General features: G+C 45.6%; 1 protein-coding gene across 1 annotated transcript; it reads left to right on the top strand.

Annotated features, from left to right (window-relative positions):
• Window positions 1-970: 970 nt before the first annotated feature.
• Window positions 971-17,371, top strand: LOC136631685 (uncharacterized). The gene is made up of 10 exons (XM_066605976.1): window positions 971-996; window positions 3,667-3,711; window positions 4,647-4,800; window positions 8,997-9,068; window positions 10,108-10,196; window positions 12,480-12,636; window positions 12,718-12,795; window positions 14,933-15,024; window positions 16,595-16,700; window positions 16,786-17,371. The coding sequence occupies exons 1-10, from the start codon at window positions 971-973 to the stop codon at window positions 16,846-16,848; spliced, it is 882 nt and encodes a 293-aa protein (XP_066462073.1). The 3' UTR covers window positions 16,849-17,371.
• Window positions 17,372-17,879: the final 508 nt, after the last annotated feature.

Raw genomic sequence — 17,879 nt, 5'->3', positions numbered from 1 at the left:
TACCCGCCCTACCACCCTCAGGCCCCGGCTTCGGGCTACCCGCCCTACCACCCCCAGGCCCCGGCTTCGGGCTACCCGCCCTACCACCCCCAGGCCCCGGCTTCGGGCTACCCGCCCTACCACCCCCAGGCCCCGGCTTCAGGCTACCCGCCCTACCACCCCCAGGCCCCGGCTTCAGGCTACCCGCCCTACCACCCTCAGGCCCCGGCTTCAGGCTACCTTCCTTTTTTACTGTACCCCGTCTGCCTTAGTGCTGAGTGAGGAGCTACTTACCTGGACCCGTCCTCGTCAGGCTGTCCTGCTGAACTGACACAAGATGGTTACGGTTTGGAACTTTTACATTCTGTTCTTATTATGATGTCATAAGCTCTGTGACATCTTATTTATTGTGATGTCATCATACTTTCTGCTGTTGTTTTTTTCTTAAGATTTTTTTAACGTGTACATGTACTGATCCGAAGAGCTTACAATCTAATATCATTCTATGTGAAGCGCTGAGTTAGTGAGAATCTCGCGATTCAGCGATGCTTTTTATGCTGAAAGACAGCGATTAATGAGAAGTAAAACAATAGTAAACATTTTTTTGTATTTACTCGGGACGATGATCGCTCAATTTAATTGGTTTAAAAAAATTCTGAGCAATAATCGTTCCGTATAAATGACCATCTGAGAGACCAAAAAGTACAAAACCCGGCGGCAATTCACATCTGTGCGGGATGTGCTGAAGACTTCAGCTGCGGATCTGCTACGGACATTCCACAGCAAATCCGCCCCGTGTGAACATGTCCTTATAGAAGGCAATGGGAAGTTTTTTTACAGTTTTTTTCCATATATTTAAATGTATGTTATGCTTTTTTTCGTCCCGCTGACACCGCCCCTTTTCTTCTCACCAATCCTAGCAGAGATATTGAGATGTCACCATCCACTCTAAATACTATTCCTGCCGACCCCCATTCTGGCACACGGCACCATGTACAATGATTCTACAGACTTGTCGTAAATGATCGGACGGCGATCTGAAAAGGGGCAGAATGTCAGACCACACTTGGACCTCACCGACGGACACCGCGGGATCGGCGAGCGGCTGGGTATAAACATGTATCCCCTGGCTGCCTGTGACCACAACTTGGTTTAACTTTCAAGGCCACAGAGCGTAACTGTATGTTGTGGCAGGGTGGTGCTTAACGCAACAGGAAATAATTTACGCCCTGGGCATAGCGCAAGATCAGAAGAGATCCTGAGCTATCCGTCAGCGGAAGCAGTCTGTCACTGATAACCGGCCTCCCCCTGCAACAGTGGGGGTGCATCGGGACAGGGACCCCTGCTGTGAACCCCTTCGCTGCTGCAATATATGTAGATCGCGGCATGTAAAGAGTTCACAGAGAGAGTGCACTTCCTCTGTGACGTCATCGGACCCTCCACTATGTAATCACGAAGGGCTATCATTTTACCATGGCAACAGGACACCAGTTACAGGCGTCCTGCGTTGGCAGTGCCAGTGATCGCTATAATAAGCGATAAGGCATTGCAGGACAGAAGCACTGCAATGCCTTATCATATCGATCATCGGTGGTATTGTACAAGTCCCCTACAGGGACATAAATAGTGTGTGAAAAAAACAAAGATCAAAATGGTGCAAAATACAAAAAATTTTTTTTTTTTTATTTTAAAGTGATCAAAAAAGCTGTATGTACCTCAACAGGGTACTCATAAAAACTGCAGCTTGTTACGCAAAAAACAAGCCCACACAGAGCTACGTCCATGGAGAAATAAAAAAGTTATTGGACTTTAAATGCAGTGATTTATAAAAACAAATAATTTCCAAGAATGGGTTTTTATTGCGGAAAAGTGGAAAAAACCTAAAAATAAAAAAATTTTAAAAATGAGAATTTTGGTATTCTTGTAATCATAACGACCCGCAGGAAAAATGTATTGTCATTTATGCTGCATGTTTATCACTGTAAAAAACTCCCCCAAAAAGCAACGGCAGAATTGATGTGTTTTCTCTCCCCGCTATTATAAAAATTAATAAAAGTTGAACAATACATTATATGCACTCAAAAATGGTAGCAATAAAAACTACAGCTCGCCACGCAAAAAACAAGCCCTCATACAGCCATGTTGACAGAAAAATCAAAAGGGTATACCTGTTAAAATGTGGAGATTAAAATCCCCCAAAAATCGGGGTTACGGTGCTGTTCAGAGGTGATGGGTTCCCGTTTTCCACTTGTGAAGGAAATTTTCCAAATTTCCAGATATAAAAGGTATTTGCGCCATATTTCGGGGTATAAATCACGCAGCCAGTACTTTTTTATCCTGTCCCCCAATTCTGATTGTTCTCCACCTCACTGTTTTCCAAGATGGCTGCCGCATCCCTGCTGATATACAGCTTAAGACCACATATATCACAGTTCCCTGTGAATCAGGCCGGTGGTAATTTTCGGTGTCGCTGGATGCGAGATAGTGCGGCAGTGACAGGCAGAGGCGGCACATCCTTACAAGATAGGCTTTTACTTAGCATAAACTGACTAGTAATTATTAGGACATTATAGTAGCAGTGTTTCTGCTGGCGCAATGCGCCACACCGCCCTTCTACATGGTACATGCGCGCACACAGCTCTACTACACATCACACACACAGCTTGGCTCCTCCCACAGCAGTGACATCAAGTCCTTTAGCCCACCGGATCTCTGTGGTGGAGGTAGGTCGGTGTCTTCTGTCAGAACCGCTGAGTTGTGTCTTCTGAGATAATAATGGCTTAGTTCAGTGATGGGCAACCTTTTCAGCCCGGCGTGTCAGCTCCCTGCTCCGCCGACCGGAAGTGATGTCAGCAGCCTAACCGGAAGTCCCAGCAATAGACGCTCTGTGCCGGAGTTCTGTTGTTTTGGCCTACAGACTTCCGGCACAGAGTGTCTACAGCGATGTTTTATCCTCGGCTACTGCACCTGGCCGTGCAGGAGCCGAGGATGAAACATTCTTTTCGGTTCTCGGCATGCGGCCCCATACTTATCTGTATGCGGCCGTGTGTCAGCGAACATGGCTACGCGTGTCATAGGTTCGCCATCACAGGCTTAGTTGTATTCTCAGGGTGTTATTTTTGTCCTCCCCTTCCGAGAGCCCTAACTGTGGTGTTCTTCTGTCGGTCAGACTCTGTGTTTTGTATATGTTGTAGGACCTTCAATGGCGTCACCAGGGGGCGGAGCGATGATGCTACCGGGGGCGGAGCATCAGAAGCACTCGCACACAAACATACAGACAAGTGGTCATTAGTAGATGGATGGGGCGCCATAGCAAAAACTTAATTGTGGCCCCCCCATTATGGTGTCCGGTTTTGCCACCCAGAACATGAGGGCCTGGTGTCTGTTTCCTATTCTATGCCCTTATCCACTTCCTTGGCTTCTAAGAATGCTGTTTTTGCTTAAAGAAAGGTCCTGCATACCCAGTAGCAAAACAAGTATCGTAGGGCCCCTGTATCCAAGGGTGCCATAGCAGTCGCTTAGTCTGCCCCCTACAGTACATGTGCACTTGATTCTCTACTACGAGAATGGGGGAGGGCGGTGCATACATCACCTGCAAATGCCGCCGCATGTATTCCTAGTAATAGGATCAATTCGTCTTACATTGTAGATGAACCTCTAACAGTTGTTCTTTGTGCTTTATTGCAGGAGGCAGCTCTTCAGCGAGGTTTACCTGGTGACCAATGCAGACAAGTATGATCCCTGACGGCAAACTATTTTTTTTCTCAACTTTTTCTTCCTTTAGACTCCTAAATGTAAAGTTTAGCTCCAGTTCTGTGCCCCACATTGCAGGTCGCATATGGAGTAATTCTACGTAAATGGTAGCTACAGAAGTAGCAAAGTTTAACTTTAAAAAAGTTCTATGCAACAGTTTGTTTGCTGTTTTCAATTGTTTTTCTATGGCTTATGTTGTGTAGGGGTGCGTTCACATGCAGCGCACATCCCTCACCTGGCAACCACTACTGAGCCCACCACTGCCGCTGCTCAGGTGATGCGCCTATTTTCACATCACCTGACTGGTCACGGCGCTCAGTCATGGTTGCTAGGTGAGGGGTGTATGCTACAGAGGGGTGGCTCAGTATTTTGAGGTGAGAGGAACAGCTTTGCAGGCTGAAATCAGCTGTGGATCTGCAGCTTGAACCCAGGCATGAATGGTGCAGATTTTGACTCTGTTTTTGATGTGGAAATGCGGCAGATTTTGTTGTGGAAAATCCACCACATTCCTGCTACGTGTAAACATACTCCTAGGCCAAATATTCACGGGCGGATTTTTGCTGCAGAATCCGGAACGGGCGTTCAGCTCCGGATTCCACAGCCACAACCCTCGATAGCGTGCAATGGTAAACGATTCTTCATCTGTAGTATTGCACAGGAATGAGCTTCACTCGTGATTGAAGGCAGAGCGGCCGGGGATCGTTATGGCCGTCCGCCTTCATTCACAGTAAACAGGCAATCGTTCATAGATGCATTCAGCAATTGAACGATGAATGACAAGCGAAGGGATTCTCGTTGGTCGTTCAGTCGTGCATTCATTTACACGGAGTGATATTCTTCAGATTCTCTCTGGATGCTATGTTGCTCTAAGATGACTTCCCGTGTGTCACACTCGGTCTGTCATTATCCAACAGATATAAACACTATGAACGTTGGGCGACGGCCAATGACTTCCCCGTGGACAATATCATTAATGATGGGACGACCACCTATGATACCAGGCTTGGAGCGGTCGCTGACTTGGAACTGGCAATATCGAGCAAGAAGTTGAATGATGATATCATGGTGGTGAGTAATCTCCTCAAAGCCTCCATTCACACGGGGGAGAGTTCAGTGGCAATTAAAAAACGCACCAAAAAGTGCATCTGTGAAACCATGTGTGTTTTTACTGTTTGTAGTAAAATGTGGCAAAAAGTGCACACAGTTTTGCAAAAGCACGTGTTGGTGCCGTTTTTATTGCGACCGAACTGCCCCGTGTGAATGGAGCCTTAGAAGATGGCTTTTTTTTGCAATTGAAGTTGCAGGGAATGGAGCTCCATTTTTTTTCTCTTGCAGAGCTCCAAATCCCTTGCACTGACAATACAGTTACACATTAACATTATTTGACTGCAGCCATCACTAGGCAGAGGTCATGAGATTACTGAAGACTAGAGATGAGCGAACGTACTCGGTTCAGGTGTTTGTGAACTCGAGCACCGCTTTTTCCGAGTAACTGACTACTCGGACGAAAAGATTCGGGGGGCACTGAGGGTGAGCCGGGGTTGCAGAGGGGAGTGGGGAGAGAGAGAGAGAGAGCTCCCCCCTGTTTTCCACTGCTACCCCCCGCACCACCACGCCTCCCCTCGGCGCCTCCCGAATCTTTTCGTCTGAGTAGTCAGTTACTCGGAAAAAGCGGTGCTCGAGTGCAAAAACACCCGAACCGAGTACGCTCGCTCACCTCTACTAATGTATTACTGATACCAATGGGATATATTCTTATACAGGGAGATTCCCCAGTGGCAGCAGTAGATGGCCAGCATTTTATCATGTAACTCTTCGTATACAGAAGATTTGGAGCTCTAAATCTAAGACTAAATTCACATCTGTGCTAGGGACTCCGTTATGGAAGGAGGAAGACCTGGATGAAGGGATCCGTCTCGTAATGGAATCAAACTATGCCGAAAGAACCTCATTGATTACAATAGGATCCATTTGGTTCCGGCACCTGTCTGGCATTTTTACTGGACGTAAAAGTCCTGCATGTACGACTTTTTTGTCCGACATCTCATGCCATGTCTGTGTCGGGCTCTAAAGTGATCCTCCAACACAGACCCGAATAGAACCTAAGGTCTGACCTCTATAAAGTTATACAGCTGAAGACAAACGTATTAAGCCCCCCACCCCCTCCATTGCGAATTAGGTTTTTTTGACAAATTTACAAACTGTCAGCTGTCTGTTTTGTTTTTTTGTTCTTTTTTTGCAATGAAATAAGAATACTTTAGGTTGCATGCACACGGAAAGGAACAGATTCTGTGTGGGAAATCCCTGCTGCTGCAGACCCAGCTGACCTGTCAGAATTCTTTTCTCCTGTAATGCGGATGTGCCACCGGCGCACATGCGCAGTACAAATTTCCCGTCGCCTAGGCAATGACGCGGATTTGCGACACTTCTTCAATGCTCTTGACTTCAATGGAAGCTGTCCCTACATATCCGCTCTAAGGGCGGCTTCAGACGACCGTATATCGGCTGCGTTTTCACACCGAGCCGATATACGGTGTCCTTGTCTGCAGCGGGGGAGTGGAAGAGCCAGGAGCAGGAACTGAGCTCCCGCCCCCTCTACGCCCCTTGCCACTATTTGAAATAGGAGGGGGCTGGACGGGGGTGGAGCTAAGTCCTGGAGCTTAGCTCCGCCCCTGTCCCAACCCTCATATTGCAAATAGTGACAAGGGGTGGGAGCTCAGTTCCTGCTCCTGGCTCTTCCATCCTCCTCCCCGCAGACAAGGACACCTTATATCGGCTGGGTATGAAAACCCAGGCGATATACGGTTGTCTGAATAAGCCCTAAAATAGAGCATGCTGCAATTTTTTTTTTTTCTTATTTTCGGCACGTAGCCACCACAAATAAAATCCACTTGTGTGCGTGGAGAGAGGAATTTCCATGCACATCTGTGGACACATTGAGCAGCGGATCACCGGTGCCTGTTGACAAGCGCGGGATCCGCTGCTCAATTTGCTCCATGTGCATGAGGCCTTAAATGAGGTGTTTTTATACAGAACGAGCTATTGGGTGCAGAGTCCCGACAGGTCATCCCAGCGATAATCGTTCCTGCGTTTTTTCCCAGGAACAATCATCACTCGTAAATTACAGCTGAGCTGGCTTGAGATCCTGCCCGCCTCCATTGACAGTAAACGGGCAGTTGTACATGGATGAATGACTGCCTGTTTACACAAGCTGATACATTGTTCAATCCTATGCAGGATGAATTTATAGTTCGTTGTTAGGTCGTGCCTGCATTTAGACTGAACAATAATCGTTCAGATTCCCGTTGATCGCTAATATATGAATGATTTCTCTGCCCGTGTAAAAGGGCACTAATAAAACAAGTTCGGGCATGAAGACCTTCAGCATTAGCATGGGCCTTACGTCTAAACGGAAACCCCACTGCCTGCTGCCACCAAGGTAGTACCAGTGTTTCCTTTAACTTTGAACTTGTGAACTGCTTCAAACTATATCTCTAGGAACATTTAGTGCCTTTTGCCATCTTTGTGTATCCTTCTACTTGTTTGTGCAATAAATTTATCTCTTCTCATAACTCTTTAGATCACACACTTGACTTAGCAATATTTTTAACATGCAATCAAACATCATAGTCAACAAATCCCTAACCAGTCCAGGTATTTGATGTGTTTTATGTCAAGCACACCTGATACAACTAATCATGTCCTTGATTAGTTGCATCGGGTGTGCTTGAGACAACACCTGATTTGCAGATCTGTGTGCTTATAAGGAATTCTATTCAGAGGGGTTGAATAATTCTGAGGCTGCAATAGTCACTAAAAATGACATTTTCTGTAGAATCTGGAGACACCACTTGTTATATTACTTGTGTTCCACTGTTTTTAATTGTTCTTGTTTGATTGGCTTTTTGCAAACCGCTAAAACTTTGTAAATTTTGCAATAAATCTAATATATGGGGTGGTGTTAAATAATTTTAATTGCAAATGTATAAATGTGGCCCTATTTAGGTTTAGCAAAACATTCATGGAATTTAAGTTGGCTTTTTTTTTTGTTTTCTGTTAAATCCTGACCAAGAATAGATTATAAATACATTGTGAGAGCTTGTTTAGACCACCGTAGATCTGCTCGGTTTTCACGCCGAGCTGATATACGATGTCCTTGTCTGAGGGGGGGGGGGTGGAAGAGCCCGGAGAAGAAACTGAGCTCCCGCCCCTCTCCACTATTTGCAATGGGAGGGCGGGATGGGGGCGGAGCTAAGTGCTGAGACTTAGCTCTGCCCCTGTCTCGCCCCCTCCTATTGCAAATAGTGGCAAGGGGCGGAAAGGGGGCGAGAGCTCAGTTCCTGCTCCTGGCTCGCGGGAGCTCAGTTCCTGCTCCTGGCTCTTCCACCCTCCCCCCCCCTTCCCCTGCAGACAAGGACACCGTATATCGGCTCGGCGTGAAAACCGAGCCGATATACGGTCGTCTAAATAAGCCCTGAAATATATAAAATCCACTCTGATTTGCTCCACACTTCCATCTAGGGTGTGTTTTTCTTCATTTGGCCCATGTGATATTGCCTTTTTCCCCTTTGAATGTGACATGTTGGGGCCATGTTATATATGTGCACTCCTTGTAAGTGGACCCTTACCTTATACGCAGCTACCTGTTGTGCCACCATGACACTGTTCTTGCATAATTGTGCATCCGTGTATACTGTGTGTAGCGCTTTTTAATACATACAGAATGGCCCTTGAAATAGAAGCGGCTTCTCCAGTGTCTCCCTGATCAGGATTCCAGCGTCGTCCTTGGTGATAAGTGTCTCTTCCTAATCTTACAGCTGAGCCTTATAATAGATCCATTTGGCCGCCGTCTCTTTAATATTTGCAGTGTGTTCTTTTTCTTCTTTTGGAGAGATGGAGACTGCGAAGGGGACATCATGGCTGAACATGTGATTGTCCAATCAAAGGCAGTTTAAAAATTAGTCAATATCAGCGGCGGCGTCATGTGTTCTCCCAGCATCTCCCCCGCACTAATCGGCCTCTTATGGCTTTTCTACCTTCGTTCCCCTACTCTCTATTGTGTGGAGATAACGCTCAGCAGTGGATGCCAACACAGATCCAAATTCATTAGTCAAAAATCATGAGCCTTCCGCCGGTGACACCAGAGGGAATAGGTTAATTTTCAGTCTTATATGTCATTGGGGAGGGGGGGGGTTGCTATCTTTATATGTATTTTACATGTTTGGGACTTGATATGTTTGCTTTCTTACTTCCTCTCTGCACAGATCGCTGCCGACATGTTATGTGCCGACCAGAATTTTGACATGGCCCAAGTCCTAAAGTTTTTCAGACTAAAGGTGAAGTTCATGCTGCTCGTTCTACTTGTGGCTTTATGGTTTCTTCTGGCCATTGCTGTGTTGTCACATTAATGCTGAGGTTTAGGTGGAGCCACATGTGCCAGCTAAGGCTATTGCATTCTTACATATGACTGTTGAGGGTATGGTGGTGCCAAGTGGGATAGCTAAAGCTAAGAGTGCCAGCCTGGTGTGATTAGTGAGGGAATAATGATGCCATATGTGATTGCATAGGATTTAATGGTGAGATTGTGGAGAATATGATGATGCTGCCCAGTGTGTCTTAGGTTATTGCAGGAATAGGCAGGTGTTTTAGGAGATTATTAAGGTACCAAGTGTGACTGTTGAGGTTATGGTGATGGTGCATGTAACTACTATGGCATTTCTACATGTGACTACTGATGTTATGTTGGTGCCATGTGTCACTGATGAGGCTTTGGTGGAGTCTCATGTGCTAGTGAAGGCTATGGTATTGCTACATGTGACTGCTGAGGTTATGGCAGTGCCATGTGGGATGGCTAATATTAAAGGGGTATTCCAGGATTTTTACTATTGATAACTTATTATGCCCCGTATTACACTTTGGTTTCTGATTGCAATGAGAGCCAAAGTGTAGTAGCAGTCATTGCTCCATTTATTTCAATGAGTGATGCTGCCTGTTACCCTTTAGTCCTGACCACTAATGACAGCGTCCAACCCCGCTCCACTCATAGTGGGTCGCATAGTCAGCTCATCGGTGGGGATCCTGAGTCCTACGGATAGGTCATGAATAGTAAATGACCAGAATAGCTCCTTAAGGTGGTGCTGTCCAGGTGTGACTAATAATAACGCCATGTGTGATTGCAGTGGATTTGATGGTTTTGGGTGAAATTGTTGAGATTATGGTGATGCTGCCAGGGATGGCAGGAAGAGTCATTGTGGAAATGGGAAAATCATATGTTGTTGGGGACGGGGCATTGATAATTGTGTAGCTGGTAATGGTTTTCGTAAAGTTCTTCTCTGTGAACTGCTCCATATGCTCCATTTATTTATCTTATTGTAGGGTGGTGAACTGGCTATTTATTATGAAATGGAAGAAGGTGAAAGTTCATCTACACGAGGAATAGTAGAAGTGTGTCCAGACAGTCACCGGTGAGACCCTGAATATACCAAATGTGTGATAAACCATTAGTGTTCACACTGATATACAGGTTATAATGTGACAGAACTGAGAATCTGCTAGTAGTCAAAAATACCAATCCAGCGCTATATCCCAGTGTTGGTGTTCTTTATTGAAATAACAGTATCGTACTTGAATAGAAAGGCATGGATGAGTTACATGTTGGTATGGCGCACGGGTCCCTGGGGCCCTGGAACATGGATTTCAATTTTGTATTGTCGCCCTGTAAGAGAGAGTAAAACCCAATAGCAAAGTTGCATCTTTAAGTCCCTGCTACTATGGCTGAAGTAAGGAAAGTGCACTGGAAGTGGCCTTCGTCCGCTACAATAGCGGCCGATCATCCAGGAAGTCGTCCACAGTCTGCAGGAGATTCAGGTACCAATCCACATTGAGAGTCCCTGGAACGAACACGCGTCCAAGGAGGCGATCGCGCCAAATTCCAACCCACATGTTCATGCTGAAATTTGCATTGTCTTCTGATTGGGTCATTCTCTTACTACTGTGTTTCCCCAAAAATAAGGCACCCTCTGAAAATAGGGCACCCACTGAAATTTGCAGAAGTCCCAAATATAAGGCACCCGCCGATAGTAAGGCATAGTAAAGCGTGCAGGCAAGTCAAGAGGTCTGTCCCCTGCTGCCATCCCCGTTGTCTCCTACCTCCAGATGTATAGGTGGATCTGCAGACAGCCTGCTGTTATCCTGTCCCTGCTGTGCTGTACGAGTGTGCTGTTGTGAGCTCCCCTTGCTGGCTTGAAAAGTCCATACTGTACGTTCTGTTCCTGCTGTACATGTCTGCTGTGATGAGCTCCCCCTAGTGTCCGGAAGCTGCAATACCATCCCTGCTTACAGGTGGTACAGGAACTTCTGTCTGTAGACAGGTACGTTACTTTACAGCCCTTATTTTTTTATGGCTCTCTGTGTGAGTCAGGCAACCTGTGTGTGATTTCTTAAGGCTGGGTTCTCACAGAGCGTATTTCCAGCGGAAATCTCGCAGTTTGGCCACAGCGATAAACAGCGAGATTTCCGCCGGGAAAGCGCTGCTTCAAAACCCACGGCACTCAGCCGCTTGTCTTGAAGCGACCTGGCTGCGCGCCTTTCCGTTTCTGTGGCCGATGAATCCGCACAACACCGGCTTCTCCCAGCTTTGCCGTGACAGATTTGCTGTCCCATGTGGATGAGATTTCTGAGAAATTTCGTCCACAAAGCTGGCCAATTGAGGGATTAGCGGCCACAGACGGATTTGCCGCGGCAAAATAAGACACCCCCTGGAAATAAGACGTAGCACATATTTGGGAGCAAAAATTAATATAAGACGTGTCTTATTTTCGGGGAAACAGGGTAGTAATTGCATCATATCTGCACCAAATCAGCTCTTTGCTGTTTACTAACACGGTCCCGCGGTTATACCGTTAGCCCTGGACTGCACTGTTGAGTGGTGCCATGCAAGTATCCTAGCTGAAGGAGGCCACTTCATGTACGATTTCTCTACTTCAGTCATAGCTGCGGTCCCACGGGGCCTAGAGAGATGCAAAAAGTGGATTTCTGCTTCTCACATGCTGCTCTTCAACTTTGCAATTGGGCATTATTCTCTATCTTACAGGGGCCACAACAGAAAATTGAAATCCGTGTCCTGTGGCCCCCAGGGACCCGTGCGCCATACCATCATGTAGCGCATTCATGTCTTCCTATTCACGTACACTATTGTTATTCCATTATACACCAGTATGGAGATATAGCGCTGAATTGGTCTTTTTGACAACACCCTGTATATGACACTCATCAGACTCTGCAACTTTACAGTGTTCACCTATAGAAAATCTAGGCAACTGCATGCTTAGGCAAAACGTTGCAGGGCGATACCAATACTTTAGAGTTGACGGGAGGTGAAATATCTTGGGAGATCTTGAGCTCTTCCATGAGCCTCTTAAGATGGCAGCTACAGATTGCACATTTTTGTTAAGGAGGATCTCGGGGTCTTTCTGTTAACATTACTGTAAATGCCAACGAAGAACAACTCCGTACTTGAATTCAATCGAAGTATGCAGCGCCACTGTACTGCCGCCTCAGTCGCTGCGATAATGTGGCGCACTTCTCGGCTGATTCTCTTTCAACATCCATCCTTATTTCTACAGCGGTCTGTATTTGAAAGTGGACTGAAGCGTCACAACATTTTGTGTGGGACCCCAAAGTCATTTGTTGATCGATTGCAATGTGTTTACAGTTGTTACTAATTATCCTCTTCTGTTACTTAAAAGAATTACAGGTTTTTTTGAGAAGCCCCAACAAGGAGAAACCAGCTCAAGAATGGCCAGTGTGGTCTTCTACTGCTTCCAGAGACAGACAATACCAACCCTTGAGACCTTTCTAAGCAACTTCCCCAAGACAGAAGACAGAGTCCTGGGCCGATACATGGTAACAATGTACAGATATACTGTATCTTTCTGCATTCTATGAATTGCTACTGAATAACTTCCCATCTCTCTCCTGATGAAGGAATGGCTGATAAACTCTGCAAACTTCCCTGTATACGGGATGAAACTACCCATCGGCTTCCAGCTTATAGGACAAGTGGTGAGTACCCGCAGCATAGTTACCTAGAGGAGTATGTGTACTGGATCCGAGCAGCCAATCAGCAGCAAGCTTTTATCTTTTCAGTTCCTTAAGGATGTGAAAGGTTCGTGTTTACAGGGATACAGACCATGCTGGTATAACCTTAACCCCTTAGTGACGGCGCTATAGTAAAACTACGTCCTGCTGTTGCAGGACGTGTATGGAGGGAGGTAGCGCCGCTATCTCCCTCCATACAGCGCAGGCGTCAGCTGTTTATTACAGCTGACACCTGCGGGCAATAGCCGCGCTCGGCCGTTAGGCTATTAACCCTTTAAATGCCGCTGTCAATTCTGACAGCAGCATTTAAATCCCCTGAACGCTGTTCGGGGGTCCCGCACGGCCCCCCCGCGGTAAGATCTGGGGAGCCGTGCAGGTGTCATGGCAGCCGGGGGCCTTTAGAAAGGCCCCATGGCTGCCTTAGCAGACTGCCTATCATGCCATCCCCATGGGGGGGCTTCATAGGCTGCCTGTGAAATAGCAGTATGACGTAATGCTATAGCATTACGTCATACTGCAGGAGCGATCAAAGCATCGCATGTTAAAGTCCCCCAGGGGGACTTCAAAGTAAAGTTAAAAAAAAAAAAATCAATATAGTTTTTTTAATTGTAAAAAAAAAAAAGTTATAAAAGTTTAAATCACCCCCCTTTTGCCATATCTATTATTAAAAAATCTAAATCATAAAATAAAAATATGTATTTGGTATCGCCACGTCCGTAAAAGTACGATCTATCAAAGTAGCGCATTATTTTTTCTGCACGGTAAACGTCGTCCGAAAAAAAAAATAAAGAACACCAGAAATACACTTTTTTAGTTATCCTGTCTCCCAGAAAAAACGCAATAAAAAGCGATCAAAAAGTCGTATGTATTCGAAATTAATACTGTCGGAAACTACAGGACATCCCGCAAAAAATGAGCCCTTGCTCAACTTCGTCGATGAAAAAATAAAAAAGTTATCGCGCGCACAAAATGACCGCAGAAAATAATTGAAAAAAATGTAATAACTTAAAAAAAAAATGCAAGTACTACAGCAAAAACAATACTATATAAGTTTGGTATCGTAGTAATCATACTGACCCATAGAATAAAAATATCAGGTCGTTTTGGTTGCAGTTTGTGCGCCGTAGAAACAGGACGCACCGAAAGATGGTGGACTGTCGTTTTTTTCCCATTTCTCTCCGCTTAGAATTTTTTAAAAAGTTTTTCAGTAAATTATATGGTACAATAAATAGTGCCATTGAAAAATACAACTCGTCCCACAAAAAACAAGCCCCCATACAGCGACGTCGATGGATAAATAAAGGAGCTACGATTTTTTAAAAGGAAGTAGGAAAAAACAAAAATGGAAAAAAGCAAAAAAGCTGCGTCACTAAGGGGTTAATATCTTCTGTTTATAATTATATACATACAGCTGATATAAGTTATAAACCCTGTATATACCGGTAGCAATGTGGAGCATGCTGGTATAACCTGGGTATCCGCTTCTGATATATATATTTATATATGTACAACCAGCGTAAGGTAGGTGCATTCACACGGCTATGTCCATGTAGTTCCTATGAAAATCAGGTGCAAAACAAATTGGAAAGCACATGGACACCCATCTGTTTGCTGTCTGATAATCACAAGCCCTGCACATTGTATGTCTATTCTCTTTTGTGAAAATGGACAAGAATAGGACATGAGGTTTCTCTTTTAAACACCTGGACCATCAGTCCAAGTGAAAAGGTAGCCGTGTGAATAGCCTCATATGTTATTATGGTCCGTGTGCTGCCTGTGGAGCAAATAATGAAGATGGAACAATACCTCTGCAGCGCCACCTATTTTAAAGATCTGACATTGATTTGAAGGTATGCTGCCATCCAATAGGTGGGGCTGTAGAGGTATTGCTCCATCTTCCTTACTTGCATACATTTCCCAGAGGAGCATGTATGGCCTTATAAGTCTCCGCACTCACCTCCTAGGTGTCTCCACAGACCTTCTAGGTCTATACCCCACCCTGGCTGCGGAGAACACAGGCAGCAAATGGTACAAAAATACTTTGTTGTGCATGGGCCATTAAGCATTGCTTACTATGTTTATGTTGTAATGTTTTTGATAGGGATTGCCGGATTACAAAAAATGGCTGGCTCACTACTCAACAGTAAAAAGTAAGCCCCAGGTCAAAGCGATCACTTGCAGAGCGTACGCCAGGTAAGGAAACGGTCAAGAATAAAACTTCTCAGAAAAGGCCTAAAGAACGTAATTTGCTTAGCCTGTAGAAAAGAAGGGAGAGAAACGACATGATGGAAACCTTTGTACAGTATAGTAAAAAATAAAATCAAGCACTTTGAAGAATTTGTCGTTTTGCTGCAGTACTCGTCCTGCAGTTCCATCTCCAGCAGATATGTAGATGATGAGAGTTGTGATGTGATTAGATGAACAGTCTTGTCACCGGAGGCCCTAAAAGTGGTTCCCCCCTTGGCCTATAAGAGACTCTTGGAGGCTCCCTGTATGTAGTGACCTCTTCTTCCGCTTGTGTGGAGCTTGTTGGCCACTAGACGCCTCTACGACGCAGAGAAGAGATTTCACCCCATAGAGTCTGAGAGGGGCGCATTATTAGGATGTGAGAAGCTGGATGGTCGTATCCATGAATTGTCCCCCAGCGGCCGTTCTGACCAGACTGTTAGGAAGTGTTGGGACCAGTGGATGTGTCATGGCACACAAGGTGACCGGGCTCAGGATGCCCCCTACAGACCACCAGTAGAGAGGAGCATCTGATCATCCAGCAAGCACAAGCAACTCCAACTGCTTCAATGTCCTCCATCCACAGACAGGTTACACCCCTATGTCTGTCGGAACCATTTCCAGGTGCTTGTATGAGACCATCTTGGATGCCAACTTCGACAGCCTATGAGTTTGCACAATCTAGAGGCTCAGTTACAGCAAATGTAGAGCGGTATGTCTCTGAATGCCCCCTTCCAATCCATATCCAAGTTAGAGGTGGTCCATCAGGGTACTAGAGCCTACTACCCACCTGTATCACATCTTGTAGCCAAGTTAGAGGCGGTACAACAAGATACTAGAGCCTCCATGCCCGCCCGTATCACATCTTGTATCCAAGCTAGAGGCGGTACAACAGGGTACTAGATCCTCCATGCCCACCCATATCACATCTTGTATCCAAGCTAGAGGCGGTACAACAGGATACTAGAGCCCCATGCCCGCCTGTATCACATCTTGTATCGAAGCTAGAGGCGGTACAACAGGATACTAGAGCCTCCACGCACGCCTGTATCATATCTTGTACCGCTTCTAGCTTGGATACAACAGGGTACTAGAACCTCCATACCTGCCCATATCACATCTTGTATCCAATCCAGAAGCAATGTAAAAAATACTATTTTACTCAGAGTAGTGGATGCTTGGAACAAACTTTCAGCAGGTGTGGTTGGAAAATCAACAGTAAATGAATTCAGACATGGCTGCAATCAGCCTATATCTGTCCTGAGAGAAAAATAATAGAGGGGCAGACTAGATGGCCCAGGGGGTCTTTTTCTGCGGTCATATTTCTGTCTTTCTGTGATATCTTCCTCCATAATAGTGACATCATTAGTGATCTGTTCCATGCCTTATTATGATTGTAACATGATAAAATATCTGCCGCTACAATAAAAACTTACATTGGCCATAAACTTTGTGACATCTTTAGATTATTAGCCCTTTAACCCATTGTAAGCTAACTTTTTTTTCCTCCCCCCCCCCCCCTTCCCCTTTTCTTTAGAATTGGAATTATTGGAAACCCTTCAGATGGATATTATGGGAAGACTATTTCCATGACCGTTTCCAACTTTTGGGCTGAGGTCACAATCTCTCAGAGCAAGAAGCTGGTAAAAGGCTCCAGGCGCATCCATCATTATGATAATAGTTGTTTTTAATGGGGATAACTTTGCCTTTAATCCCATTTTCCTTTAGCTAAAAGTCAGCGGCCAGGAAATGTTGTTGTGTTCCTCGGTCATCCTCTCATCCCCATCATAAGGAGGATTTTAGTCTAACAAGCATCAGCTAAGTGCAAAATATGCAAATCTGCCCTTTATCAAAGCCCAATGAATCAGCGCCATTATAAATCCCTGAGAGCAGCGGCGACCTCCCGGGGTTGGGGAGGGGGGTGAGGAGTTGACATTGTCGCGGGGTAGAAGATCTGAGACTTGCGGAAGTGAAGTCCTCATTTAGCAATTGCATTCAGTCTGGTTCAAAGCTTACGGCTTAAAGCGGCCTCAAAGTGTAATCAGTGCGAATGGCTTTTTACATGATGACAGAATTGTAATTAGCTTTAATGGCCTCTTCTCCTGCTCTACACGCCGCGCGTTACTTCTCCCCGAGCCGCATCGATCACATTATTTATCATCTTTTGAAATGTGCGTTACTCAGCGGGTTTTATCTCTATTTTACTGCTACCATTACTAAGGCGTCCGTAGTTATTTGTTTGGTTTTTATTGTAGTTTATGCAATTTTAAGTGCAGTTTTCCACATGGAATACGGTAGTCGCTGGGGGTCCTGATTAGAGATAAGCGAGCATACTCGCTAAGGACAATTGCTCGATCGAGCATTGTCCTTAGCGAGTATCTCCCCGCTCGGGAGAAAAGGTTCGGCTCCCGGTGCGGGTGAGAGGTGAGTTGCGGGAGTAAGCAGGGAAAGAGAGAGATCTCACCTCTGTTCCTCCCCGCTCTCCCCCACAGCTCCCCGCCGGCAGCCGAATCTTTGCTCCCGAGCGGGCAGGTACTCGCTAAGGGCAATGCTCGATCGAGCAATTGCCCTTAGCGAGTATACTCGCTCATCTCTAGTCCTGATACCTCCATCCCCAGAATTCCAGTTTGTGATCAACTTGATTATATCCTGAAATACTCTGTGCTGTTGCTGAACTATGCTACTTCTACTATCTAAAGGTCCGTTTACATGGCTCAATTTCAGTTGTGTAATAATTGCCATCCACAAGATCCCCGGTCATTTAAAAGGCCGTTACACAAGTTGATGCGCTCTGCAATTGGATAAACAATCATTACTGCGAT

Source organism: Eleutherodactylus coqui, chromosome 6 (assembly GCF_035609145.1).
Source record: "Eleutherodactylus coqui strain aEleCoq1 chromosome 6, aEleCoq1.hap1, whole genome shotgun sequence".
Taxonomy (NCBI): domain Eukaryota; kingdom Metazoa; phylum Chordata; class Amphibia; order Anura; family Eleutherodactylidae; genus Eleutherodactylus; species Eleutherodactylus coqui.
The sequence above is the reverse complement of the archived record's forward strand: the minus strand, read 5'-3'. Positions and strand labels throughout refer to the sequence as shown.